At 36.9% G+C, this 27,076-nt stretch overlaps 4 protein-coding genes across 7 annotated transcripts; all 4 read left to right on the top strand.

Moving 5' to 3' along the window:
• Positions 1–2,238: 2,238 nt before the first annotated feature.
• On the top strand, positions 2,239–4,014 carry LOC103404158 (NAC domain-containing protein 83-like). Its single transcript, XM_008343041.4, has 2 exons — positions 2,239–2,938; positions 3,211–4,014. The coding sequence occupies exons 1-2, from the start codon at positions 2,752–2,754 to the stop codon at positions 3,822–3,824; spliced, it is 801 nt and encodes a 266-aa protein (XP_008341263.3). The 5' UTR covers positions 2,239–2,751; the 3' UTR covers positions 3,825–4,014.
• A 6,416-nt stretch (positions 4,015–10,430) lies between these two features.
• Positions 10,431–15,651, top strand: LOC103404159 (uncharacterized protein At2g33490-like). 2 transcript variants are annotated; one of them, XM_008343044.4, is made up of 11 exons: positions 10,431–10,831; positions 11,277–11,349; positions 11,809–11,883; positions 12,161–12,222; positions 12,339–12,407; positions 12,862–12,890; positions 12,970–13,177; positions 13,273–13,524; positions 13,870–13,923; positions 14,032–15,049; positions 15,394–15,651. In XM_008343044.4, exons 1-11 carry the CDS (start codon positions 10,718–10,720, stop codon positions 15,402–15,404), a joined length of 1,965 nt encoding a protein of 654 aa, XP_008341266.3. In that variant the 5' UTR covers positions 10,431–10,717; the 3' UTR covers positions 15,405–15,651. The 2 variants fall into 2 exon arrangements, with proteins under 2 accessions (XP_008341266.3, XP_008341264.3); XM_008343042.4 differs by having other exon boundaries at positions 15,385–15,651.
• A 1,096-nt stretch (positions 15,652–16,747) lies between these two features.
• On the top strand, positions 16,748–19,320 carry LOC103404160 (probable inactive shikimate kinase like 1, chloroplastic). 2 transcript variants are annotated; one of them, XM_008343045.3, is made up of 10 exons: positions 16,748–17,048; positions 17,143–17,189; positions 17,292–17,346; positions 17,463–17,535; positions 17,629–17,716; positions 17,811–17,893; positions 17,990–18,116; positions 18,244–18,322; positions 18,408–18,472; positions 18,582–19,320. In XM_008343045.3, exons 1-10 carry the CDS (start codon positions 16,874–16,876, stop codon positions 18,648–18,650), a joined length of 861 nt encoding a protein of 286 aa, XP_008341267.3. In that variant the 5' UTR covers positions 16,748–16,873; the 3' UTR covers positions 18,651–19,320. The 2 variants fall into 2 exon arrangements, with proteins under 2 accessions (XP_008341267.3, XP_028953586.2); XM_029097753.2 differs by lacking the exon at positions 17,143–17,189 and having other exon boundaries at positions 17,281–17,346.
• A 2,545-nt stretch (positions 19,321–21,865) lies between these two features.
• Positions 21,866–26,641, top strand: LOC103404161 (uncharacterized). Of its 2 annotated transcripts, XM_008343048.4 has the most exons (7): positions 22,025–22,316; positions 22,400–22,565; positions 22,858–24,605; positions 24,693–24,944; positions 25,141–25,221; positions 25,676–26,272; positions 26,449–26,641. In XM_008343048.4, the coding sequence occupies exons 3-7, from the start codon at positions 23,295–23,297 to the stop codon at positions 26,500–26,502; spliced, it is 2,295 nt and encodes a 764-aa protein (XP_008341270.3). In that variant the 5' UTR covers positions 22,025–22,316; positions 22,400–22,565; positions 22,858–23,294; the 3' UTR covers positions 26,503–26,641. The 2 variants fall into 2 exon arrangements, with proteins under 2 accessions (XP_008341269.3, XP_008341270.3); XM_008343047.4 differs by lacking the exon at positions 22,400–22,565 and having other exon boundaries at positions 21,866–22,316.
• Positions 26,642–27,076: the final 435 nt, after the last annotated feature.

Raw genomic sequence — 27,076 nt, 5'->3', positions numbered from 1 at the left:
TCTTCTATTTCTGTCTGTTTTTTCTCTCTCTAGCTCTCACTGCTCTAGTTCACTAGTGCCTTTATATTTTACACGTTTTTTGTATTGAGAGTGGAGAAGTTCAACCTTGTTATACCAAGAGAGCCATGCTCTCTTCTCTTGGAGAAGATGGAAATAGATTTGAGGAGGAATTGAATTGAGAAAGAAGTCGGAATGAGACGGAATTTAAATCAAATTCCTATTAAAACTGTTTATTAAATTTTTTTGAAATTAAAGTAGGAGTAGTACTGATGTTTACTAATTCACATGAATATAAATGAAAATCAATGTGCTTACTGAAAATGCCCCACTTCTAGTAATTTAATCTTATATATTTTAACTTTGATAAAAAAAACTTTAATTATTTTTAGTTTGATATTTTTAGCTGAGAGAACAAAATTTGGAGCTGGTTATAAGGAGTAGGATTCTTCAATTCCCACTAAATTATAGAGAGTTCAATTCCTTCAAATTTTGCAGTTAAATTCTGCACGTATGTAATAAATTGAAGTACTCTTGAGTTTACGCAGACAGCTGGGCTTCTTGAAAGAAGAACCAAGTTAATTAATCCAAAGTTCTATTGACAAGTGTAGTAATTAAGGTGCTAATTAATGGAAATGGACCCTCCTCTTCGCATCTCTCTTCCTCTTAATCCATCAAATCAAAAAATATGTACTATTAAAATTTGATCCAATAGCTGAGTTTATTATAACTTTTAAGATAGACCTTTACTTGTGATCATTAAATCAAATTTCAACGGCCCACATTTTCTAATTTGGTAGATTAGAAAGAAGAGATCGGATTCTTTCACCTAATTATTGTGCGTCTCCACATGATAACGATTCTCACAGCAGCACTATGTCAATTCAAGACAAGACCACACTACAAGGTGGAGCATATTGAATACATTGTTTTCTTCAACTAGACGTGTGTTTCAAACACACATCTCCCTACTCCCTAGACATATGTATGGTGTTGGTGTTCTTCAAAGTCTCAACTTCAATGTCATTTCTTAACTTTTTATCCATCTTCGTTATCAGCATGGTTGATTTGACCCTAGAGATAATGAGAGATGTGAGGAATTTTTTATATTTGTAAACTAAATAATGTATCATCAATAAAAAATAAATATTTTAATTAAATAATTAAGTAATAATTTAATCATCAACGTTCACATCATTTAGTATACAAAATTTGATTTAAAAGTTTACTCTCTCTAGCATTACCTTTGATCCAGACTAAGCCAAAGTCATTTGTATATGCAAAACTGACATATGAAAGTTATTTGTTAAGAGATCATGTCTGAATATTATTTTGGAATACCTCAGAAAATGAGAGAAACTCTTATTTTGATTGAGGAGAAAATGAATAGTTAACTGGAAAACAACATTAAGAGTTGTTGCTGGTCTCAAAATGGGTCTCCGCCGAAAGCCAAGGATTTTGAGATCTGTTTGTACTTCTTGTTTTGTGTTGGGGGCGTGCCAACTTGCGGCTTAAGGTCAAGCGAGTAAAGAAAAGTTGGTTCAAACAAAATTATTTCCTCAAAATCTAAACCAATTATAATATAGGATAATGCTATTTACATTCTATTTTTATTTTTCGCACACATTTCTTAATTTTTGGTCTGCGGCCTGAGCAAATGAGTTAAAGATTATTGATAACAAAAAAATAAACAAAGATGTGAGAAAAGTAAAAATAAATGCGTGAATAGCTGAATAACATTATTCTCAATTTATATCTCGATATAAATGATGCCTGTGTATAATGCTGTCAAATCTTGTAAAATATACAATTTTGGATTCTTTAAATCAATAATTACTGAAAACGTACTTTGCAAGCAATCATGAAGAAATTAAGGTTAATCAATCTCTGCCAAATGTACAGTATGTGTGTGTGTGTGTGTGTATGTTTAAATAGATGAGAAATGCTAAGGGGAGTAAGGACACACAAGTTAGAACAAGAGATTTCTGTACCTACAATACAACAAGGCGAGTAAGGACCAGAAGAACAAACAAGAGATTTAAAAAATAATTAAGAGCACACAACGTGCCACACATGGGGGGGGGGGGTCTCAGCTCACAGTGCTTTTAGTAATACAGAAGAAAAGCATGCTTAATTGCTTATTGACCAAAACCTAACTAATTAGTCCTCACACGGTTGCGATCAGTTGTGAACACAAATCAAAGACCCGTCAAAATAAAGCAGCAACCGATTCCTACCCCATTTTTTCCTTTTTCTATAATTTTACTCATCCACCACACTATTTTCATTTCCCGAGTCAAGGAAGGAGAAGAGCTTTCCGAGTCAGAATACGAGTCAAGAGTTTCTTGGCACTACTGCATCCCTCTCTAGACCAATTTATTTAAACGATACCTCCCTGTTTGTCTATATATCTATATATATGTGTGTGTTGATCTCCCCACTCTCCAAATCTGCAACTGCAAGAAAGCACACAACACCAGGATTGCCAGCTGCCGCCCAAGTCTTCTCCTTATGCCTTTTACGTCTGAATCAACTTCCACACATGCCATTAACTAGCTATTGCTCTCTCTCTCTCTCTCTCTCTCTCTCTCTCGTTGTTCCAGTTGCACAACACTAACATATATTACTGCTCTCCTACACAACTAATATATGAGTTGCTTGCTTCTGCTACAATTAATTATTAAGCTAAACCTAGATCATATATTCATCAGATATTTGATTAATTAATCCATAAAAATATATAGATATATAGAAATGGAGAATATTAAAGAAAATTATGTAATTTATGGAGGAGTGAAGATGCCGGTTGGGTACCGGTTTCGTCCCACGGACGAAGAGCTGGTGATTCACTACTTGATGAGGAAGGTTCATGCTGCCCCATTGCCTGCTTCCATCATTCCAGAGTTTGATGTCTTCGAAACTCATCCCTGGGGCTTGCCAGGTTAGTTTGTTCATGTTTTTTTATTACTCTATCTTGTTTTAACAAGATAAGTGATTTTTGCACTCTCATTTTCTCTGTCGGTTAGACTTCATGCATGTATATTTCTTTGACACTACTCTAATTTATTCATGTTCAAATGACAAAAATGATCATGAGTGTGCATAAATCATTAGGAGTGTGCGGAAATCACTTTCCTTTTATTAATAGAGTTTTATTCAAATTATAAAGCAAGGCTAGCTAGCTAATTGATTCATCATTATCGGGTTGTGCAGGTGATATTAGGGAAACAAGGTATTTCTTTTATAATGAAAATATGAATAAGTATGTTGGCATCAACAGCAAGAGAGCTGCTGGTTGTGGGTACTGGAAACCTATTGGCAAAAAGAAGCAAATTGTTGCTAATTCTAAATCCAATGAAGCCGTTGGGATCCGGAAGACGTTGGGTTTCTGTGAAAGGAAGCGCCGCCGTTGCCACAACCACTACCACGAGAGTACTAGTACTAGTACTACCACTCAAACTCGATGGCTCATGCATGAATACCGCCTCTTGGCTTGTCAAGCGAATCCAACCCAGGCTTTCAAAGCGGAAGTGGGAAACTGGGTGGTGTTTCGCATATTTCAGAAAAAGAGAAGGCCTACTCAAAGAATATCAGATGACATGGGAGTAGTTTCTCAACGTTCATCAAACTGCAAGAGGAATCGAAGATTAATGGAGGAATATATCTCTGCAGCTGATCATCGTTCACGACGTTCGGATCCTGATCTTACAACACTTTCTTCCCCATCATGCTCGAGTGATATCACTCATGAGCTCACTTCCAATGACAATGGCGAGCTAGACGATGATCAGGAGGGACACAGTGTTAGCGTGCGGATTAATATTTAGCTAAGCTATTATATGTTGATCACATTAATCTTGTCTTGTTTAAGATCAGTAGTACTAAGTAAGATAGCTTTGATTAAGCTTCCTTAATTCCGTATAATCCATCATGTAATCCAACTATCTTGCGCAACAAATTAAATGAGAATGGCCACCAACACCAAGAGGCAAATGAAGAGGCATTCATATTATTGTACCCTTCAATTTTGTAAGGCTTAATTATGAGTACGAGCATTAGATAAGAAAATTGAAAATGGAACGCTGAAGGTTTAGTAATATTCTGTCTGAACTTTAACTTCAAGTAAACTTTAATCACTAACGTTAATTAGCGATGTAATAGGGTGGATAAAAGACTTATATGCTATCATTGTCAGCTTTTTTCTTGTAGTGTATATTGTTTTAACTGATCAAATTCACCAAATATAATTTTATAACAATCCTATCACAGCCAGAGGAAAAAGATGTGCAATGCAAAGATGGCATATGATTTGTTTCTATGTAAATCAGGAGTTGTCTTTCTCTTTTCTTATCAAAGGGGCAAATGATCTCTGAGCCAAAAAGATAACCCCATTGAATTGGGTATATCTATCTATCTAAATCTAATTTGATAACCAACTGCCTGACAAAAAAAAAAGGATGGAGGTTTAAGTCTTGGCGCTTTTAGTTTTGGGCATGAATGAAACGAAAGAGGTTCTTTAATTCTATTATCTAAATCGAATCATGGCACAACCACGACAAGTGGCTCAGTGGAAAAGTGCGAACAACAGCTCTCTAAAGAAAAAACAGGAGATCAGGGATTCGATACTTTGTAAGCTGTGAATTTGCTTGATCGTGGCACAGGAAGGGTGAAAGTCCCAACTAACCTTCTTCAGGGCCGGGAAAGGTGAATAATCGTAGTTCGCCGCCAATTAACTCCTTTTTTTCAAGAAATAAAAAAAGACAAAACTAATGAAAATGGTTTGAAAACTTTGAGTTTTAATCACGAACAACAGCTCTCTAAAGAAAAAACAGGAGGTCATGGATTCAATACTTTGTAAGCTGTGAATCTGTTTGATCGTGGCACATGAAGGGTGAAAATCCCAACTAACCTTCTTCAGGGGTGAAAAAGGTGAATAATTGTAGTTCGCCGCCAATTAACTCCCTTTTTTCAAGAAAAAAAAAACTAATGAAATGAGTTTGAAAACTTTGAGTTTTAATCAAAATGACAAACATGTGTTGTAAGTGAATAGTACCAGGAGTGATTTTTTAGAGTACAAATGTCATAAAAATGTCATTTTCATTAAAAGTGAACAATATCATAAGTGTGTCGTTAAAACTTTAAAAAAAAAAATCGAATCATGATACGTAAAAATAAAATAATCATAAATATGTTAGTGGTGGCAGACAGCACCCACGCTACACTAGTGCACTTGACCCCTTATTTTTCCATACAATTGATAACTTAATGCTTCGATTTATGGAAACTAGCTTATATCTTTTTGGCTAATCCATTAAAAATTGAACAAGATTTTGTCTTCTTCGTTCATATATACGATCGATAATTATTATATTACATATAATTAATGAGTGTTAATTTGATTATTTATCTCTACTAATTAATAAAATACTCATTGTCAACCAAAACTTTATGAAATTACCAGTTTAACCCTCTAATTAAAACAAAACATGAATAAGAAATATGTGGTAGAAATAATTGTGAGAATTCAAGTCTAGAATGATAAGCCTTCAATAACACAATGGATTCAAAACATTAAAAGCTGGTCATCGTATGAAGCAACTTAGTATTACAGTATGAGGGTGGTCAAAATGTCATTATAATATCTATTTGCTTGCACCTCCGCCTCACTGTAAGATTTTGAGAATTCACGTAAGATGGAAATGACAAGCAAGTAGTTGATGCCCACCATGACCTGAGTGTCGCCTTGGACAACTGGGCTAGGGTCAATAGCGTGGTACCGATCTTTTCCTATTCCAACTTATTTATTTATTTTCTTCTTTTTTTCCTTTAAGTTTTGTCTTCATACATTACTTTATTTAAGTAACAACTAGTAAATTCAAATATCTTTAAATTTAGGTTTTAAATCGTTGTTTTTAAATGTTTAAATATGAATTATAATAGATTTTTCACGGAAAAATAAATTTTGAAGAACATTAATATGATAGTTTGTTGTTATGATAAGAGAGATAAAAAAATTAACAAAAAAAATAAAAAAAAATTGAAAAGGGGGGGTCGGTATGAAGCTAGCGATTTAATCGGGGCTAACTCGCTACCAACATTACCAACATACTGACTTTTATAGAATTAGATCGCTACCTTTCTAGTGACAGCTCTCGTAGACAATCGGTAGCAAAGTTTTGATTGTATCATTTTCATTTTAGCTATTTATTTTCTGCTTTTTTCTTTTCCCATTGCATTTTTTTTTCCTTCCTACGTTACTTTATTTAAATTCAAATATCAATAGAATTAGATTTGTAACAAACCACTAGGGCAAACCACAAGAAGCCAAAAAACATCAAAAATAAATAGCTCAGGGAGCAAAAAGAACACCCACAATCAACGTAAGTGCAAGAGAAATCAACAACAATCATCTAACACATGGTTCAAGTTCCATTTATGAATATTTGGATTCTCAACAGTAGGCTTGAAACCACCAGAGCATGAAGAAGTTGCGGTTCCACCACTAATTGACAATATGAGGAGTAGTCAAATTACTTAATAAGCATACACAAAATCCCTTCTCTTATTATTGTGGGATTCATTCTCAATAGAGCAAAACCACAACTTAACAATGGCGAGAATCGGAGTCAGCGCAATGTCATGCTTTCTATGTACTTCAAGAGTTCAAGTAATGCAACCTCTCAGGGGAGCTTGAGAATAAGATTCGTACTGTTAATCCCACACCAATGGAAAAGAATCAAGTCCAACTTAAACGTCTTAAACAAGGCTTTCTTCAATTATTTCCTCTATTCAACTCCCTCCTTTTCTCGATCGAGACCTCTCCCCGGCCCCCCAAAACATGTATACTCGCAATCAGGTATAAATGTGTGATGGATATCAAGCACAAATATTGATCTTCTTATATATATATATATATATACACTAGTATTTGCTTGCACACTTTGTGTGTATGAACACATTTTTTAGAAAATGATAAGGAGAGAGGGAGAGAGAGAGAACGTGGGGGGAGCGAGAGGTTTTTTTTTTTTGTTTTTTTTTTTAATATTGAAGGTATTTTAACATCACTTGTATGTGAGGTTTTAATAAAAAACAGTAAAATTTGGACATATGAAATTACATTATTGCCTATCATTTTTTTGTGTGATATAAGACTAATTTGTCTTTTCACCATCTTTTGATTGACAAATAAGATTTCATTAATTAGTAGAGATATACACACACACATACACACATACGGTTTTGAGTTAAACCACAAAAACCTACATGCATGGGACCTGTACGTTGAGCTTGTTTGCCCCGAACGAGGGTTAACTTGCACCGACCAGTCGAAAGCTTTATGTACTAGACTCCTAACTCGTAAGGAAAATACCGTATCACAGGGATCTCAGGCTATGCTTCAAAAGGCGGCTCTCTTCGTTTGAAAACGGTTATGCTATGCTATGTTCCCTTAGCCTTGGGCTGCAAGAACCATGACACACCTTTTTGAATTTTGACCCATCAAAGTCTTTATTCAAACAACTATAATTAATATCTTTGCTTTCATTTCCTTCAGTTCCTTCATTTCCCACTCAATGCTCCTATAAATTCAAAGGCTAGCTAATGTGGAGCAGTATAAAGTGGAACGACAATGATGTATTTCCCTAAGAAAGACCATTTGTGTCTTCAAAATTGCAACTATACGTCTTTTTATGGAAGTTTTAACTAAAAGTCTACGGTACTGTTCACTTTAACGAAAAACCACATTTTTACACTAAAAAGTCAATCCTGATACTATTCACTTTACCTTTTATTTTGTCCTTATCGTTAAAACTCAAAGTTTTAAAGTTATTTTCATTAGTTTGTTATTTTTTTTTCAAGTTCACCATTTTTATTACATAAAAAATGATAAATAAACATAATTTTTCTTTTCTCACTAAGTTTGTTAATCACGTTTCTTATTTTCCTTCGATTTTATTGAATCCGATGATCATAATATTTAAAATATATATTAAAAAAAAAACTCAAAAAAGGTGTGAGAATCCTCTTCCTTTCTCACATATGCTTAAAAGCCAAAAAGCACTTCCTTAAGATGAAAAGTGTATGTATACGTGAGCTATGTGAAATGCTAAGGAGACTCTCTCAAAGTAGGAGTTTCCGTCACTTCACAGTTTAATGTTAATTTTTGTGCAACATTATAAAATATTGTGCTAAAAAATAAGGTCGCAGAAAGTTCATGGAAAGTCCCACTTTTGAAAGAGTCTCCTCGAGTGCATTTTTGCTCACCACCATAAGCGATGGTATATGCTCACCATACACCTTGTCATTTGCCAATGTATCTTTTCACCTAATTCTGGTTAACTTTTATATTAAATATTCATTTTATAATTTAAAAATATTAACTATAATTAAATGAAAAAACACGTGATAACCAATGAGGTGTATAATAAGCCACACTATAATTATGGTGGTGAGCTAAAATGCTCACATTTTCCTTAGCATTTCCTTTTCTCAAATATTATAGTACGCATGTTACTAAAATTTACCCGTGAAGTTTCATCTATTTCAAAAACCTATTTCAATGATTGCGTTCTTGGTCTCCCTTTTGAATAGAGGATAATATAATTTGTTAATTAATGCGAATCATCTGAAATGTCCAAGCCAAATTTTGGCAGGAAAGTTTTAAAAGTATAAACCGTCTTTATAGATTAAAAAAAAGAAAAGAATGACTTGTGCGACCATATGTCATGTGCACCAAAGCATCATCAGGCCTACAGGAATATATATATAGCTAACAAAGTTTTCAAAGTATTCCCACAATCATTATATTATTTTAATATTAGTTATGTTCAACTAATCTTAATTAATGTTTGAATAACTACATTGTATATTCTCTAATCTCTATTTGTCAATATCATCAGCATTCTTGGTCATAGCTACATAGACTCACTTCGATTATTCCAAGGAGTCCCATTTACCGGCGGATGCCCATAAGTAATTGGCCTTTCTTCTAATCATAATGTTGCCTCTAATGTAAACGTTTTCATTCGAATTTAATCAAATTTCTATTATGTGAAAAAAAAAAGTGATGTAGCCCAAGCGCGCACCGGTTTTATGATGTACCCGAAAAGAATTATTGAGTATAACTCGCGATTATTAATATCTCTTTCATCATGTGACATGATATATATAATAAATTGCTTATCAATGTTGACATTTAAGACGTGGTTGTAATTATAAATGAAACTCCAAACTTACTATATAGTCTTTAGTTTACTATTTGAGGTGGAGTTACAAAAATAATGATAATATAAGTGGATGATAAAGTTAATATATCTCATTTTTAAGCAAACAAATAAAAGTAATATACTTAAGTTTAATAAAATACAATGTGACATTATTCCAAATAGATAAAATACCCTTCTAAGGCTCAGTTGGTATTACCTTTTTTTTTTGTCCAATAACAGGTTCACTTAAAATTAAGCAATAAAAGTGTTTGGTAAAAATAAAATATTCTAATTATTTCAAAAGCAATGGCTCTAGACATCAGACTACTTTTAAAAGTTGTTATAATAAAAAACATAGTTAAGACTTTAATGAATATTTTTAATTATTGTAATACGCTCATTAATTTAAAAAAATTACATTATTTATACTTCTAGACGCATTTTATCCCTTAAAGAACAAAGTGACCATCACCACCTAACACTACAAGCCCTATTCGCTTAGACCACCATTGTCATTACCACCACCACACCATAATCGTGCCATGACCACCACCAGTTGTCGTCATCATCACCGACATTATCATGTCCATTTTGTCATTAAATACAATTATATCACTTTTATATTAATTTTTACTAAATGCTTTTTACGCTGCTTTTTATACTCACAATATTTTTAAAAATACAATTTATTAATCGCTCAACTGCTTTATTTTACAGTTGATTAATCTTAACGTACAACAAAAACAATATTGAAAAAAACAATGCAAATCCAAATTAGCTCCAACTTACCTATGAGTAAAGTAACAAATACAAAGTGAATGGTGATTGAAGTGCGTTCCCCGCTCATTCACCTTGTCTTGCAAGGGATTACAACCAAATTGAGGGACAAAAATGGTAATTCGGGATCAGTGGAGGTGCGGATCTGACCCACCCACCGGCGCGGTCAAAGTAAGATAGTTTTCGTTCTAGAACCGCTTCTTTCTCGTCAGCAATATCTGACTTTGACTATCATCCGCTACAACTAAGCCCCCGCATGTCACTTTCAACCGCCACTCTTTTGTCTCCACGTCAGAAGTTATCCCATCTCCCGTAGACAGACGCGCACTGGATTCTTGCCTCCCACCACTGTCCCATTGCTTGATTACCAAATTGCCCTGCTTTGATACGTGTCTCTTTGTCAGTACGCGCTGTTTCACTCTAGTAAATGACGTGAGAATGATCCCGTTTTTTCCCTTTGTCCATTTTCTCCTTGTTTTCCATTTTTTTTTTTCATTCCGCAGTTTCTCTCTCCTTCTTTATCTGCTACAAGTCGTTTTGTACGATCCACCGAGCGTAGCTCCTTCATCTTCTTCGTCTTCCTCCTTCTCGAATGTCGTTTGAAGCTGCAGAGTTAATCGCAGTCGTCGTTTCGTAGATTTGGAGTCGAGCGTCCTTGAATTTCCAGGGATTTCAGTTTTCACGAGGCGAGTAGCTCCGAGTCGTCGTCCCAGTCATTGCGTTAGGGTTTTTCAGACAATATGAAGACCTCGCTCGGCATGTTTCGGAGATTCGAACTGCACAAAAATGATGCCAAAGAAAAAAGAGACATTCAACCTTTGGCTCAGGTCGATGAGCTCGCTCAGGCTGCTCAGGTACAGTTTTTTTTTTTAAAATTTTATTATTATTTATTTGGAGTTTTTGTGCTTGCTTATTATGTATAATTTGCGTTAGGACCTTCTAAAGAAACTGAATAGTCTTTCTCCGGCTAAATAAGCGAATTTGGAGGACTTTTTTTGTGCTTGATTGAGAAGAATTTTCATATAATATTTACTCCGGAGTTGTTAGATCAATGGTTTAAGCTTTGTAATTGCTCTTGAAAATTACTGGATCTTCGCCTCAGTGAGTGGATGATTGATTTGACTGTGAATTGTAAATAGTTTGCGCGGCGCATATGATTATGGAGGATTAATGGATCGGGAAACTATATATTTCACACTTAATTAGCGAGGACAAAGCTTTTCTAATTGTGTTGTAGTTTGCAAATAGTAGTGTTAATTACGGGAATATTTAGTTGGTGAGAGTTTGTGCATTTTGCAGGACATGCAAGATATGAGAAGTTGCTATGATAGCTTACTCTCTGCAGCAGCCGCTACAGCAAACAGCGCATATGGTGAATACTCTACTTACTGTCATTTGTCCATTTGTTTTTAATTTGATGGTTACATATTGTACTATTTCGATAAAGGAATATGCCCAAATTTGTCGACTTCACCAAAATGTAGAGAATGGTGTTTATATCTCGTATACGATATGATGCCCCTATCCACTCTAAGACACTTTTGACATATTATAACTCCCTCATGAAAGCTGATAAGCAGAAAAGTTGTGCTTAAATCCTGCAAGGACTGACTAATAGGGTGAGCTTGACAGTGAGTTCAAATGCTTATTATAGAAGGTTGGGTATTATTTCGGGACATGACAATAAATTTGGCTAATTCTGAATTATTGAATGTGTCTACAATGCATATGGACTTATTGGAAATCCCAATGTGAATTTTTTGAGATTTAAATTCAAGATAACAACTCAACGCCATAGATTTCTGCCATTTGACCTAATCTGCACTTTCAGAATTCTCGGAGTCACTGCGTGAAATGGGTACTTGTCTGCTGGAAAAAACTGCATTGCATGATGATGAAGAGAGTGGTAAGTCCATCAAAGTATATGACCCTTCTTTTTTTTTTGTGTGATGAAGGTGGGCAAACCTTCAAGCTTCATTTTCTCACCCATGGCTAAGGTTATTTGGAGATGAACATAACGTGTGTATTATATCCATGAATTTGAGTTACGGGGATTTTTAATCTTTGAGCTGAACATAGCATTTGCATTATATACGTGAATTTAATTATGAGGATTTTTTTGTTCTTTTTGTGAGTATTGAGGATTTTATGATACATATGCCTGGTACTTAATTGGAATGCAGGTAGAGTATTTCTGATGCTGGGGAGGTTGCAGTATGAACTTCAAAAACTTGTTGATAGATATGTGAGTTCTTCCTGTTGTTTTGTGCACATCATGCTATCTTTCTAAAGCTTTTCTTTCCTTTAACTGAAATACCTTCACCTTAACTTGGTGTTAACTATTTGTTTCCTTTACTTCAGCGCTCTCATATATTTTTGACAATTACAAACCCATCGGAGTCTCTTCTCAATGAACTTCGGACAGTTGAGGTTAGCTCGTGTATTCTCTTATTTTATTTAGTACTAGAGGTTTTCTCAATAAACCCTCAATTGCCTGCAGCTATATGTTTCTACCCAAGAGATATCTGCTGTAATTGATTATTAAGTACTCTAGCTGTGTCACAAATCAGAAGGAATTTAAGTGCCTGGTACATTCACACCTGCCCAAAGTAGAATGCTAGGCATGCCCAAAACAGCAGTGAGAATAATATGCCATGGGCTAGGTGCAGTCTTGGTAATTGGTTTTTGTAAAATCCAACCTGTCATGGTGTTCTGGAGACGTTGAATTTAATATTCAGTGAAGGATACTCTACCTTTTTGCACCTCAGAGGGATTTGTCGAGGATCTGTTTCCTTTGGTATCACCTAGACACAGCGGCTGTATATATTCATATCTGTTCCCTTGGTTTGTATCACTGAATTTCCTTTCTTGTTATCTTATGCAGGAAATGAAGCGACAATGCGACGAAAAAAGGTCTATTCCGTTCTCTTTTGACCCTTTTACTTAATAGAAGTAATTTTTTTCTGAATTTGGTTTGTTGTATCATCTTCAGAGAAGTGTATGACTACATGGTGGCACAACAGAAAGAAAAGGGGAGGTCAAAACGTGGAAAAGGTGACAGTTTTACTTTGCAGCAATTGCAAGTAGCTCATGATGAATATGATGAGGAGGCTACATTGTGTGTCTTTCGATTGAAGTCTCTGAAGCAAGGACAGGCTCGAAGTCTTCTAACACAGGCAGCTCGTCACCATGCTGCTCAGGTTTTCTTTATATCTCCAACCAATCATAAAAACTTCAAAAGTCTCGTTCTTCTATTTGGCTGACTCATAGTTAGCATTCTTGTTCTTTGAATCAGTTGAATTTCTTTCGGAAAGGACTTAAATCACTTGAGGCTGTTGAACCACACGTTAGATTGGTTACTGAGGAGCATCATATTGAATACCAATTCAGTGGACTTGAAGACGATGGTGGGGATGATGGTGGGGATGATGTTGAGGATAATGGTGAAAATAGCTATGATCCTACTGAAGATGGAGAATTGAGTTTTAACTATAGGTCAAGCAAGCAGGGGATTGATGTCACCTCTGCATCAAGGAATTCAATGGAGGTGAGGTCTAATGTAATTAGGAATTTGTGTTGTTGTTTAAGGCACTATATTCTCTATTTATCGTGTGGTGGTAAACGTCTCCAAGATTATATTATAATCTATCTATTGGATTTTGAATTTCCTTTTTCCGTATCAGTGACATTTAACTTCATAAACATTATGTGTTAGTTTTTCTTAAAAGATTATATTTTTCAAATTTTAGTTGTGCTGATATTGGTACAAGTGCCAGTACTGTTGGTGGTTTCAATTGTTGTTCAACATAGTGCTCAGGGTGTGAACTTTTGTCGTTATGGATTTCTTTGACATATTTTGTTTGTTCTTATGATCTAACCGCTCATTTCTCAGGTTGATGAAGTGGGACCTTTGTCTCCTAAAGCTACAAGATTGGAACATGCAGATGTAAGATTTCATTGCCTTTTGAATGGTAGATTTGAAACCAAACTTTGAAGACACAATTGTTTGCCCTTGAACTCCAAATATTGTATTCATAAATCTTTTTCCTTGTAGATGAATCTAGACAGGAACCAATGGGATATGAGGGCCCCAAGTAGAGAACCAAGAATAGGCAGCCACTCAGCCCCAATTTTTCCGGGGAAGAAGTTTGATCCTGCTGAGAAAGCTAGACAATTGCAAGCATCAACACCACGGAAGTCTAATACGTATGTACTGCCCACACCTATTGATCCAAAAGGTTTGAGTTCTTCAAGAACAAGCAGCGCGGTTCCAGAAACAAGGCCAGGTAGACGCAATCCAAATTTATGGCATTCTTCCCCATTGGAAGAGAAAGATCCTGGTGATGATAATCTGCCGAGACCTAATTTCTCAAAAACTCCGCTGGTACAAAAAGAGAGCAATGTCAGTAGTACCTCCACCCAACTACCTCCTCCACTGGAGGGACGCGTACTTCCACAGCTTGATACGTTGAATACATCTGATACAAATAAGACTAAGAGAGACGCTTTCTCCGGCCCAATACCTAGTAAATCGTCATCATCAAAGCCTTTATTATATGATAGTGGTCCTATTGCATCAACTGAACCACCGCAACTAGTTTCCGGGATGTTGTCTCGTTTACCAAATCCCCAACCTTCATCTCCAAAGGTATCCCCATGTCCGTCACCTCCCCTTGTTTCTTCACCCAAGATCAGCGAGCTTCATGAGCTTCCTAGACCCCCCGGTAATTCATCAGCTGCCAAACCAACAAAATCCTCAGGATTTGTTGGTCACTCTGCTCCACTGGTCTTCAGAAATCAAGAACATAGCATGCCTAATAAAAACCCTTCAGTGGCATCAAATGCGGCATCTCCACTTCCAGCTCCACCATTGATAGTTCCCCGAAGCTTCTCCATACCTTCAGGCAGTCAAAGAGCAATGGCAGTGCATGTAGCAAGACATTTGGAGTCTCCTCAAGTTCCAGGCAAGGCTGAAGAAGTTGATTCACCTCCATTGACGCCAATTTCCCTATCAAAACTCAAGCTGGTATCAAATGTTTCTGAAGTGGCCTCCCACTCTAGTCCCATCCGAGGTGAGCGGGCGTTTTTCAGTATTTTTCCTCACCAGTTGATGTTTTCTTCTTAGAAGTTGGAACTAAATTGCCCATGCACGGGACATATATGACGGGGGGTGGATGTTGGAACAGTTTGTGCCTCATTCTTCCCTCCATCTAATTTATCTTTTGTTCCGCTAGGGTTGTGATCATATGGCAAAAGCCTACCTATTTGTCGGTTGCATCCTGCATATAATTTACAGATTTTCTCTTGATTCCTGCTCGGTCGTTGTCATCACCATCATCTTCACCTTCACAATCATAGCCGAATGATAATTCTTATTTTTAGGAATTCTGATTTTGAACATCTTCAGTGCATGCAGGTGGGAGCTGATATCATACAGATTGGTGATGCAGTGAATTTGTCAGGTTTCCTCCGTGAGATTGTTGCCGGTCTCATTTTTTTTCATTTAGGTATAGACAAGTCTGTAAATATGTTGTTTGATGTATTGTTTAGTTTCTCATCCCAACCTTTTACTCTCTTTGTTGTTGCTTATGATGAGAACTAAACTCTACCAAAGTCGTGCCTTTTACGATGTATCATGTATATTTCTTCAAATGAAGAATTTTGTTAATCACCACCGCCGGAAAGGTTTTTGCCTTCTTTCAGCCTGCGGAAACAGGTCGATTGCGTGTGCTGACGGGTAGTAAATTAAAATCCACCGGCGTATACTTTTGCTAGTCTGAGTTTACATTTTATTTTTTGAGTAAATTGTAGTAAGGGTTCTTCAACTTTAATCAAATTGAAGCAATGGTTCTTCAACCTAAAATTCATTACTATTGATCATTCAATTCATCAAAACGTGTAATTGTGGTCATTTTCGTCAATTTCTTCAGAATTTTGTCAAAATGAGTTCTGTTGGAATGACCATTGCTACAATTGGGTTAAAGTTGAGAGATTATTTCTTCAATTGTGTTAAAGTTGAATGACCATTTCTCCAATTGGATTAAAGTTGAGGGATTATTGGTAACAAATTTTTAGTTGAGAAATTATAGATGCATGTTTTGACGAGTTGAGGAACCAATGATAATGAATTTTTAGTTGAGAGATCATTATTTTAATAAAGTTAAAGTTGAGGGACCATTGGACCAATAGAGATTACACTTGTAATTCTCGACTAGCACCATAGTAAGCTTGATTTCGTAGAATGGACTAAGCGTAAGTTAGGCTTGTAGCTCAAATGATTTAAATGTCCATTTGATCGGAATTGGATATTGTTTATTCATTTTATATTAAACAAATTGATAATATGAATGTTAAGTATCAGATGACTTTTTTAAAGATAATCTATAACTTATTATGAAAAAAATTCACGATTCGAATTATAAAATTTGTGCGATAAAAATGTGACTTTACCATATACTCAACTCCACAAGAGCAACTTGGATTAAATATTACCTTAGATTTTTAGATAAAGAAACGCCGTCGTTTAGTCTGTTGAAAACCTTCTCTTCCTTTTGGGAGCTGCTGGGCTAGTAGGCGGATAGGATTTGGATTGTCTGCCCTCCCCATTTCGGTACTCTTTATGTGCCCTCCTGTTTTGTGTGATTACGGTTAAGCCATGTTAATATTTTATATTAATTTTTTATAAAAATAATAAAAAAAAATAGTAATATAAAATATTGACGTGGTTTAACCGTGATCACAAAAGGACACCGAAATGAAAGGGTAGACAATCCAAGTCCAGGCGGATAAGGTAATGACAGTTTTTTGACAGTTACATGATACTGCTGAAGTCGTCACCAACACAAGGAGGAAGCGAAAAACCGTGAACCGCCGCCGTGCTGTTGTAAATTGTAGAAATGGAGATAACAAGGAGCTTCCTCCTCCATTCTTCTTGCTCCGAGCTCCCACTCCGCACTCCCTTCCGCCACTCTCAAGTTGCGGCTTCCAGTTTCTCAATTCCGATTACCTCTCGCACCCACATCCGAAAACCTCTCGCCACTTCATGCTCCGCCTCCGACGGCGGCGATTCCAGTAAGTTCGACTTTTTCTTCGACGAATTTCTGATTTATGCTTTCATGCACACCACTGTGTGATAATTTGCTTTCGTCACTTTGTTTATTTGAAGGCTCAGCAGCCAAGGTTTCTGTAGCTGACCTCTCTTCTGCAGTAAAGGTGAGCTCCATGTTCATGGATTCGCCTGTGTTTCATGAATTTTGAAATTATAATTTTGTTCTCGCTTGAAGTGCTGATTGTAACTGTTCAGTTTTAATTCAGAACAAGGCAATGGATATAACCCCTGAGCTGAAGGGAACTTCCATATTTCTTGTGGGTAAGCATTAATTTACTTAGTGCTTTGTAAAATTAATTAAAATGCATTCAGAACTCGAATCCTTTGATGTTTCGTTGCGTTACGGATAGAATTTTGATGATCGTTCTGGTGGAAAGGCATGAAGAGCTCCATGAAAACCAGTTTGGGGAAGCTCCTAGCCAATGCGTTGCGATATTATTACTTTGACAGGTACCTGTATATGCTACATCGTTTAAGTATCAGGATAAGTTTCTTTGCTCTAGCTGTTTTGGCTGAAATTGTAATTTGTGTTGTTTTGTCCAGTGATAGTTTGGTTGAGGAAGCTGCTGGAGGTGAATCTGCTGCCAAATCGCTTATGGTGGCTGACATAAATGGTTTTCGGGAATCCGAGGTGATAGTTTGCGACATATTTTCTGTTTGCTCACCTTTATAAAAGTTGGATTACTACCATTCAGATGGGGCTCTAAATCGAGATATTGGTGCAGACTGAAGTATTGAAGCAACTGTCATCCATGGGTCGATTGGTGGTTTGTGCCGGAGATGGTGCGGTTCAGAGTTCAACTAATCTGTAGGATTTCTGATATCATTGCTACAACCTATGTCATTTATTTATGTATTAATGTTAGTAGTGCAATTCTGACTCGCTTCCGATTAACATGTATAGGGCTCTTCTGAGGTATGGAATCTCTGTATGGATTGATGTACCTGTAGACTTGGTGGCCAGTGGCATGGTCGAAGATCAAAGTCAGCTTCCTGCACTCAACCTATCTGCTTCAGCATCTTATCAAGAGGTCATCTCTTCCTCCCCAAACTTAATAACCGTACACAACCTCCTCCTTTGTTGTCCTCAGATGGAAAGTAAATAGACTCTACCATGTATGGTGCGGATGATTGACTTTTGTAATGAATGGTAACCAGGTTTTGACTCACCTAAGTACTTCGTATGAAGAAGCGAGAGGTGGATACGAAACAGCTGATGCAACCGTTTCCGTTGAAGGTATATCTCCATGATCTTTTCTTGTTCTTAATGTACTATATTATGTTTCCTCGGCGGTTCTAACCATTTTTTTGTGTCCGATCAGAACTAGCTTATCAATTAGGTTATGATGACCTTGGTGATGTAACGACAGAAAACATGGCTTTGGAGGTAACGAGTGTAGTTTTGAAATGCAGACATTGTTTGAAAACTGTAGCAAAGTGATTAATGAAATGAGACAAACCCTTGGATTCTTTTCCTCTCTTATCTGTGAACTCAGGTTCTCAAGGAGATAGAGAAACTGACCAGAGTAAAGAAGATGATGGAAGCGGCCGCGAGACCTTTTTAACAGTCCGGTGGTATAGATCCCCATTTTCATCAATTGGAACTAGTTCCTTCTGTAAACCCCAAATTTTGGGGATAGCAATCAGAGGTTTCGTTTTGTGCATGTCTTGTGTAGGCTACAATTATGTGCATGCCGTAAGTACGTTTTCTACCATCCCTTTTATTGCTCTATGTCCTTTGCTATACCCAAAAATTGCATCGCAGAGAAAAAGTCGTCGTCGTCGGGGGAGGAGGAAGGAGAAGCACTTCTTTTCATCCTCCCCTCCGCTCCATTCCGCTCCCCCTTTTCATTTTTCTATTCTATTGTGGTGAATAATATTCCCCTTTGTGGTGACTAAGTCAATCCTTCTCCCCGAATCCTCCCTCTTAGTTTATTGGATAGTGTGGGTTTGTCAAGAGATGGGGTAGAATTGTTGTGACATGGGTTTTCTAGATTATAGTGCGGCTTTTGTCCATGTTAATTTGCTCTTTTGGGTTTCTTTCTGGTTCATGTCTTATAGTGGCGTTGGTCCGGTTTATCTTTATGCAACTGGTAGCTTCGTTGGTGGTTTTGTGCGTAGAGTCTCTATTGGAGTGGTTACTATTTGTTTCTTTTGCAGTTTTTGATTGGAGTCGACGTTGCTTGTATGCAAACAGTGTTCCTTATCAATTTTATTGACGATTTTGTGCGTAAAGTCTCTCAAGTGGCGTATTATGAAATGATTGAATTTCTAGTTGTATGGATTGAAGTTCGTTTGGCTTTGGAATGTTATTTGTGTTTTTTTTTATTTACATTACAAGTCTGCCGATATGGTAACTATTAGATTAACCGACCATATTTGCCTTTTTTTTAAAAAAAAATTTGGAGTCTTTTTCGTTTGGTGATCCTTTGAATTTAATTTAGAATGCTCTCTTTGAAGTTTGTACATTTTGTAAGACGCTAATAAACCGCTATAGTTTTGCTTAAAAAAATCCTATTATATGAGATCGTGTCACGCGACAACACGTGCGCTTTGATAAACAAGAACAATTGTAAATTTTGGGCCTCGGCCCATTTGAAAATAAGGCGGGTTAGTTGGTTATTATGGTAGGTGAGGTATTAAATATTGATGATATCGGAAATATCGGTAGTCCAAAAACATGGAAATTTCGATGAAAATATCGGGATATTATCGATATCGATAAAAATTGAATAAAAACCACGGAAATTGTAAGAAAAACTTGGAAAATTTTTATTGAAACTTTGCAGGATATTTATTTAGTCAATTATCTATTAGTTTATCATAAAAAAATTGGAAGGAAATGCATTGCATGATAGATATAACTGATTTAAGTTGATTATATAGCGAGCTGGCAAACATTGTGAGTGTATAAAATATGTAGTAATTAATGAAAGAAGTTTAAACACACTATAATAATTTATATATAATGAATTAGTACAATATTTTACACTTTGTATATTGTATGGTAAGATACATGAGGACTTAGTAAGGTCTAAAATATCAGTAGTCTAAAAACACGGAAATTTAAATGAAAATATCAGGATATTATGGATATTTTAGACTGGCGATGATGGTGATGGTGGTGCATAAAAAGTAGCAAAAGAAACTGGCAATGCAAAAGCAATTGGATTAGCAAACAAGGAGACAGACAGTCACAGGATCAGCGGATGAGGTCGGTGCTCCTCACCTGATTACTCCTGAGGGTGCACCCGTTTTTTGTATTCCCGTGGCCGCCTAGCCTTGGCTAAGCCTACACCTGTCTCAGTTTACAAGAGTTAACGCCGACTTGTTGCCACGTCGCACTCACACTCAATCGCATCGCCTGCTGCCACGTTATGCTTCGAGGAGGCTGTGTCGTATATTATTGTAAAGGATTGTGGGGATTAGGGTCCTAGCAGTATTTTCATTATGAAGATTTGAAAGATCAATTAATTGTGTCGGGTCAAAAATTATTTTAAATTATTTATTTAAAATTAAATATAAAGCCAACTTCTTGGGCTACGAGCGGAGAAGAGCGGACGTGGGGATCTGGGTCGGGGGGCAACATAACTAAGAGAGCCATTCCATTTAAGGCGAGACAGAATGGGCGGGCACGAGTGGTTTGGTGTCCGAGCCAATTGGTCCGACGACGAGTACTTCACTTATTATATTAGTATTAACCGCCTATCCCAAAATGAAATAGGACTGAATAGAAAGAACGCGAAGCGCTGGCGCTATAGGATCGGTTTTTTTGAGGGATAAGCTTGGGAAGAAGCAAGCTTATTCCCGTACGTAATAAAAACTGACAAATAAACGGACACGATTGATTGATCTTCCAAATCCCCACAAAGATATCCGAAAAATATCCTCATCCGGATTGTGGAAATGCCCATGCGAAAGTGAAATGATTAGTTATTTCCAACTGCCAAACACAATGATAAAAACATGCACACCTTCATTCACAAGCCAAAATAATATAAAGAAAAAAAAATGAACGGCCCTTAAGACTTTGGTGTATGTATCTGTTGGACGGACCCATTCAATTTTTTTTTTTTTTTTTCCTTTCAGTTTTGGTGTTTTCTTTAGATTTATTTTAAACTAATTTTGAATGACAAGGGGTGGGGAGCTTGCTGATGAGAGCTTCACGTTGAAGATAAGATATATATTTAAAAGACATTCTTACCCAATTTCAGAAGCCTTCTCTTTCAATCTTCTCCCTCTTAAATTTGCCTAATCTTCGAAATCATATTGTCCACTCAATTATTCTATAATTTTACCCATCATGTTTTTATATCCATATATGCCCCATTAAAATTTTGAACGTCTCCCATTAAGCGAGAATGAAGAAAAAATACACGATACAGGTACGTTGTCAGAATAGTATTATGTGTCATTGACATAAAAAAAAATTACATTTATTATATTATTATATAACATAATTTTGTTTTTATCAAAATAACTTGACAATAAAATTATGTTAATTAATATGTTTATTTCATACATGATTATTAATTTATTATGGATGTGGTTTACGTAGCATTACTGAAATAGTTAATGCGGTGCGCTTTATACGTGTCGATAGATGAGATGTACGCAGGGATTGCAGCGTAGGGGGGCACAAGCAAAACGAAAGACTGTGGTGGTCCCGACTCCACAGGCGCCAAACAATGACAAAGAAAGTGAAACGCACGGGCAACTAGGCAAGGCAGGCAGGGTAACATTCATTTTATTTTTAAACTCAAAGCGTCGAAAGGTAAAGAAAAAGCGCAAAAATTAAGAGAGAGAGAGAGAGAGAGAGACACAATGGTGCGAGATTGCGAATGAATGGAAAAGTGCGTTTTTAAATATTAATTGGGGGTTTTGAAAATTACAGCGGAGAAAAAGAAAAGAAATTGAAAATGGAAATGGAAATGGTGCTGCTCGTATTTTGGGATTGGGATTTGGATTGCGATTATAAACTGAGCCTCCTCTCCCTTTTCTCCTTCCCTCCGACTCACACTCCACTTTGTATTTGGTCTCTGCCTCTCTGCCTCTCTCCCTCTCTGCCTCCCTCTCTACCAAACCAAAACCAAAACCTTCTCTTTTTTCTGGTTTCAACCGCATCCGATTTCACAAGCGTCGGTGGTGGTTAATCGAATTGTAGAGTGATCACAGTTTGCATGGATGGTGATTTTCTGACATGATTGATTGCTTCATCACAGCTTCTCTCGGTGCGTCTTCTGCTACTCAATTACTAATCAATCTCTGTTACTGCTTTGATTTTCTTCTTTTTGTTGCTAACTCACTGCAGCAGATGAAACAAACGGATTCCGAAATATCATCCATGACCGCTGATCCTATCCACCTGCTTTGATTTTCTTTAATCTTGCTCTTGGATGCTTCAATTATCCATTTCTTCAACTCTCTCTTCGACGGTGAAATTTCCAAATTCATATAATTTTTTGTCGTCTCAAGTAAACGTACGTTCTACACCACTTGGATGGTTGGATTGCTCTTACTTTTTCTTCGGAATTCCGATCAATGCTTTGATCATGATTTGACAATCTTAATCTTTTGATTTTTGAGGAGCTTCGAGGATTAGATTCATTGACTAAACAATTTGTTCTACTCTGTGCGATCATTGTTTGTGTATGTAGTTGTATGTGCATTTCAATTGGCCCAAAATTCTGATCAATGCAAACACTGACTACGTTTTTCGTGTGTGACTTTTCTTTTCTGTACTGATACAGATTCATGCGAATATTGTTTCAGGCCTAGCTACTGATTCTTCAGGCAATCATGAATTACGTGTGTTTCATGACTTGCTGCTACGGAGGTCTGAAGATCCGCGCTACTCGTGATCCTCACACGACTCCCATGTGCTTCAGCATCTCTTTGGAAAGAGTGGTAACTCAAATGTTTGAATTCTGGCTCCCCTTGGTAGGTACTTAGCAGTTAGTAGTAGCTTCTACAGACCACTTGTATTCTTAATTGAAGGAGAGATTAAGACCACTTATTAGTTGTAGTGGCAGCATAGCAAGTTGGAAATTTTTTTCTTCATTGGATTGGAAATAGCAGCTCTATCAATTGATGAGCTGATCTGATCCGACTCCCTCGAATCCTCGACAGCCCTGCCCATTCTAGAAAAAAAAAAAAAAAAAAACGAAAGAAAGAGACTAGAGTTAGGGTTAACCCTGTGAAATTTAGAAATGGGATTGCCTCAAGTGCCCTCAACTGTAACTTCTGAGGAAGTGCTAGCTCCTTCTCCGGGCTCCTTTTTACAAAGCCCGCCTCGATTTTCTAGTATGAGCGCGTGTGATATGGATGGGATGCTTGGTGGCGGTGCAAGCCAAGTGGGAGGGAATCCATTATGCTCCTCTTTAGGAGATTACCAGACTAGAACCTCCCTAGAATTTTCAAAGCTCCCAGATGATTCACTTAGATTTAGAGGGACCGTGGACGTCACTAACAATGTTCATGGTTCTTCAATAGTTTCTGTTGATAAAGCTGATCAGATCACTGCAAGAAATGGACGGAATATTCAGACCCCTGCTTCTAGGATTGTAGGTTTTGAATCGACCGGAACAAGTTCTCTAAATGATGATTCGAGGGGTGTTTCATGTGGTCTTGTTCACTCTTCTTCTGCAGTTAATGTCACAACTAATGAAACTGTGACCAGTGGGTCACTAGTCAGGAAGCGATTGTTGTCCCCATTGAATACTATGCTTTTTCCACACCAGTTTAAAGGTGATCATTTGGACATTGGTTGCAGAACTTCTGGAACAAATTATCCTGCTATGGGTGATAATTTTAGTACACCTATTGCACATGATCATAAGAAAGCAAATGTTGGGATCAAAGGTAGTTTTACCAGGCCAACTTGTTCTCTGTCTAGTTACTTGGAGCAGAAGAGCATGCCATTGCTACATGATGATAGTATTATGGAAACCAGTTTTTTCACAGATGGCCCTTTGCTGGAAAACAAGGATCTTGTACCTCAAAATAGTTATCGATCTTCACCTAGACATGATGAGTTGACAAAATGGAGTAATGCAAAAATCCAAAGTGGGGAAATATCAATATCTCCGAAGGAAGTGATCTCACCTTTCCATTCTTTGTCACCTCTTGGCCCCAGGTTGTCTGAAAGATTGAAAATTGCAGGGGGCTGCAGGACTACCGACAAAGAGTTGGAGGATTGTCATTCAACCTTAAGGAATGTAAAACAAACACTTTACAAGTCTGATGCAGACATTCCCTTTTCCCCTGAAGTAGGGGAGTTTAGGATTGCTAGTAAACTATTTGAAGATGTTGATATTTTTCACAGGGAATTCCTTCCATCTTCTCTAGAGAACAGTACTGGCGTAAGTTATTCTTTGTCCCACGCCCACGGGTCAGCTCCCAACTCCCATTGCATGAGGTTTGTTAGAAGTTTGAGTGGCCTTTCTGTTCAGAGATCCTTGGTTGGTTCATTCGAAGAGTCTCTACTGTCTGGTCGGTTCATATCAGGCAAACCCAGTCAGGTTAGTGTCAATGTTCTCTTGTGTAGTAAATCCTGTACATTATTCATTGTTGCTATGTTATAACTGCTGGAATATTTAAATATGTAGAGAATAGATGGTTTTCTGGCTGTGCTGAGCATCACTGGGGGAAACTTTTCTCCGCAATCACAGAAGCTTCCTTTTTCAGTAACTAGTGTAGAAGGTGATTGCTATTTATTGTATTGCGCATCCATACATCTTTCGGGAAATTCTGCATTGAATAGGAGTGGAGGACAAAAGATTAAACAAGGCCTTAGCAATGATGGTTCACAGATTGTCACAAGCCGCCTGCGTATTCCTGTGAAGGGCCGTATACAACTGGTATTTGTTGTCTGTTCCTGCATACATTTTATTATCTGATTGCCAGAGATATTGAAGGGTCAAGTTTTTCATTACCAGAGTACTGGTTTGACTGAATTACTTGTTGAAATCGTCACTCTGTGTAGCATGTTACATTGTGATGGGTTATCATTATTAAGCATACTAAATTAAGCTCTCCATACTTTGATTTATGCAGGTTCTAAGCAATCCTGAGAAGACACCTATTCATACGTTTCTTTGCAACTATGATTTAAGTGACATGCCAGCTGGTAGCAAAGTAAGTTTAGTGTGTTCATATCTTGTTGTTACTATGTGATGCTTACGAACTTTGTGTTAAATATAATTTGTTGAAATTTATCCATCATTATAAATTTGAGATATAGCAGAGAGTTGTAATCCTACATCCAAGGAGAAAAACGTTGCAACTTAGAACTTAAGTACAACGACCGTGGTCTAGAATTTCATTTTAGAACCATTCACAAGTACAGATATATGCTTACCTGGCAACATATGCAAGATGCATTAAAATAGATCTGCTACGTATAACTTAACTTCAAATTTTGAATTATATTGCTTTAAAGCTGCAGTGATGGATTTTCAAACGATTTTGTAGTTATAATAACATTAAGGGACTATAAAATTATGTCGTGTGGCTTATGATATTCCATGTTTCTGAGGCTAATTTAATTTTTTTTTTTTTGTTTATTTCCCATCTGTTCAAAACGAAGTAGACTTTCTTACGCCAGAAGGTCACCTTAGCATGCAGCCCAAATTCTCCCCTGTCAAGACAAGGGAAGACTGATTTGAACTCAAAAGTGATAGAGGCGAAGGAAGTAGAGAATACAGCCGGAGTACACATTGTACATACAACAAGATCTGTAGATCAGAAAACTGAAATTAGAAGTGAAGGCTCTAATTTTGTGGATTCCATAGATGAGGGGGATATGTCCAAGGTATCCCCTAAAACGGGAAGGGTGTCCATTCCTTCGTTCCTAGTTGAGAAGAGCTTCAACAATGAGGAGTACCGAAGCAGCAACGGAAAGGAGCGCAAGTGTGTTGATGCATGCTATGGAACCGACAGGAAACATGTACATGGCTGTTCAAGGGTTAACCAAAGCAGTAATGGTGCTCTTCGCTATGCTCTTCATCTCCGTTTCATATGCCCTTTTCCTAAAAAAAGTTCTCGGTCAGTCCAGAGGTGCAAATCAGATCCCCTATCAACACCACAAAGAACAGGCTTAGACATGGATGGGGAGCGCAGGTTCTACCTGTACAATGACTTGAGGGTGGTGTTCCCTCAACGCCACTCAGACGCTGACGAGGGAAAGGTAATGTGCATATTTACTTGGTCATGCATACACATCACACACTCATATCAAAACTAAAGTGCTCTTGATGAACGGAATTTTGCTTATAAATTTGCATTCGTCTTTGCGATGTGCAATAATATTGTGCAAGCTTAGCTGATAATGCTCTCTTGTTTCTTTGGATCTTTTAATCGCAGTTGAACGTGGAATACCATTTCCCGGATGATCCAAAGTACTTCGACATCAACTGAAACGTCCAAGTTGTTTTTGTTTACTGTATTCCTCCGTGTACATATTCTCACATATACATATATAGTTGGTCATTTCATCTCAAATGACACTAACCCTGTTCTACCTTTGTGCAAATTAATAAAAACTGAATTGGGTCAATAGTTTTGCCTTTCATTTGGTTGGTTGGTGAATGGTGATGCGGACTGATATTTTGTAACACCGAAATTAGTTTGGGCCGGGCCATTGCGCTAACTTTGTTATTTTTTGAGGGAAACTCCAGATATCGTGTTTGAATTTTGTAACACGGAAATTAATTGACGCAAAAGTGACGAGGGGTTTAAATTATATTTACAAAATGGCACAAAACCTTAAGCTCTATTGAATCCAAAATTTGAAGAGGGGATTTAAATCAAATCATTATTTATTTTATTAATTTCAAATTTAATTATGATAAAAGAGTATCAAAAGCAACTCGCTCTTCTAAGCAGATGTTTCTCAAAATATAACTCTAAATTCCGACTTCAACCGTCCAGCAGAATTAACATAATAACTCGACTAACTAAACCTGCATATGCATTCCTGAGTGAAATGTAA

This window comes from Malus domestica, chromosome 17, assembly GCF_042453785.1.
Source record: "Malus domestica chromosome 17, GDT2T_hap1".
Lineage (NCBI taxonomy): Eukaryota > Viridiplantae > Streptophyta > Magnoliopsida > Rosales > Rosaceae > Malus > Malus domestica.
Note: the sequence above shows the minus strand (reverse complement) of the source record. Positions and strands in the feature narration are given on the sequence as shown.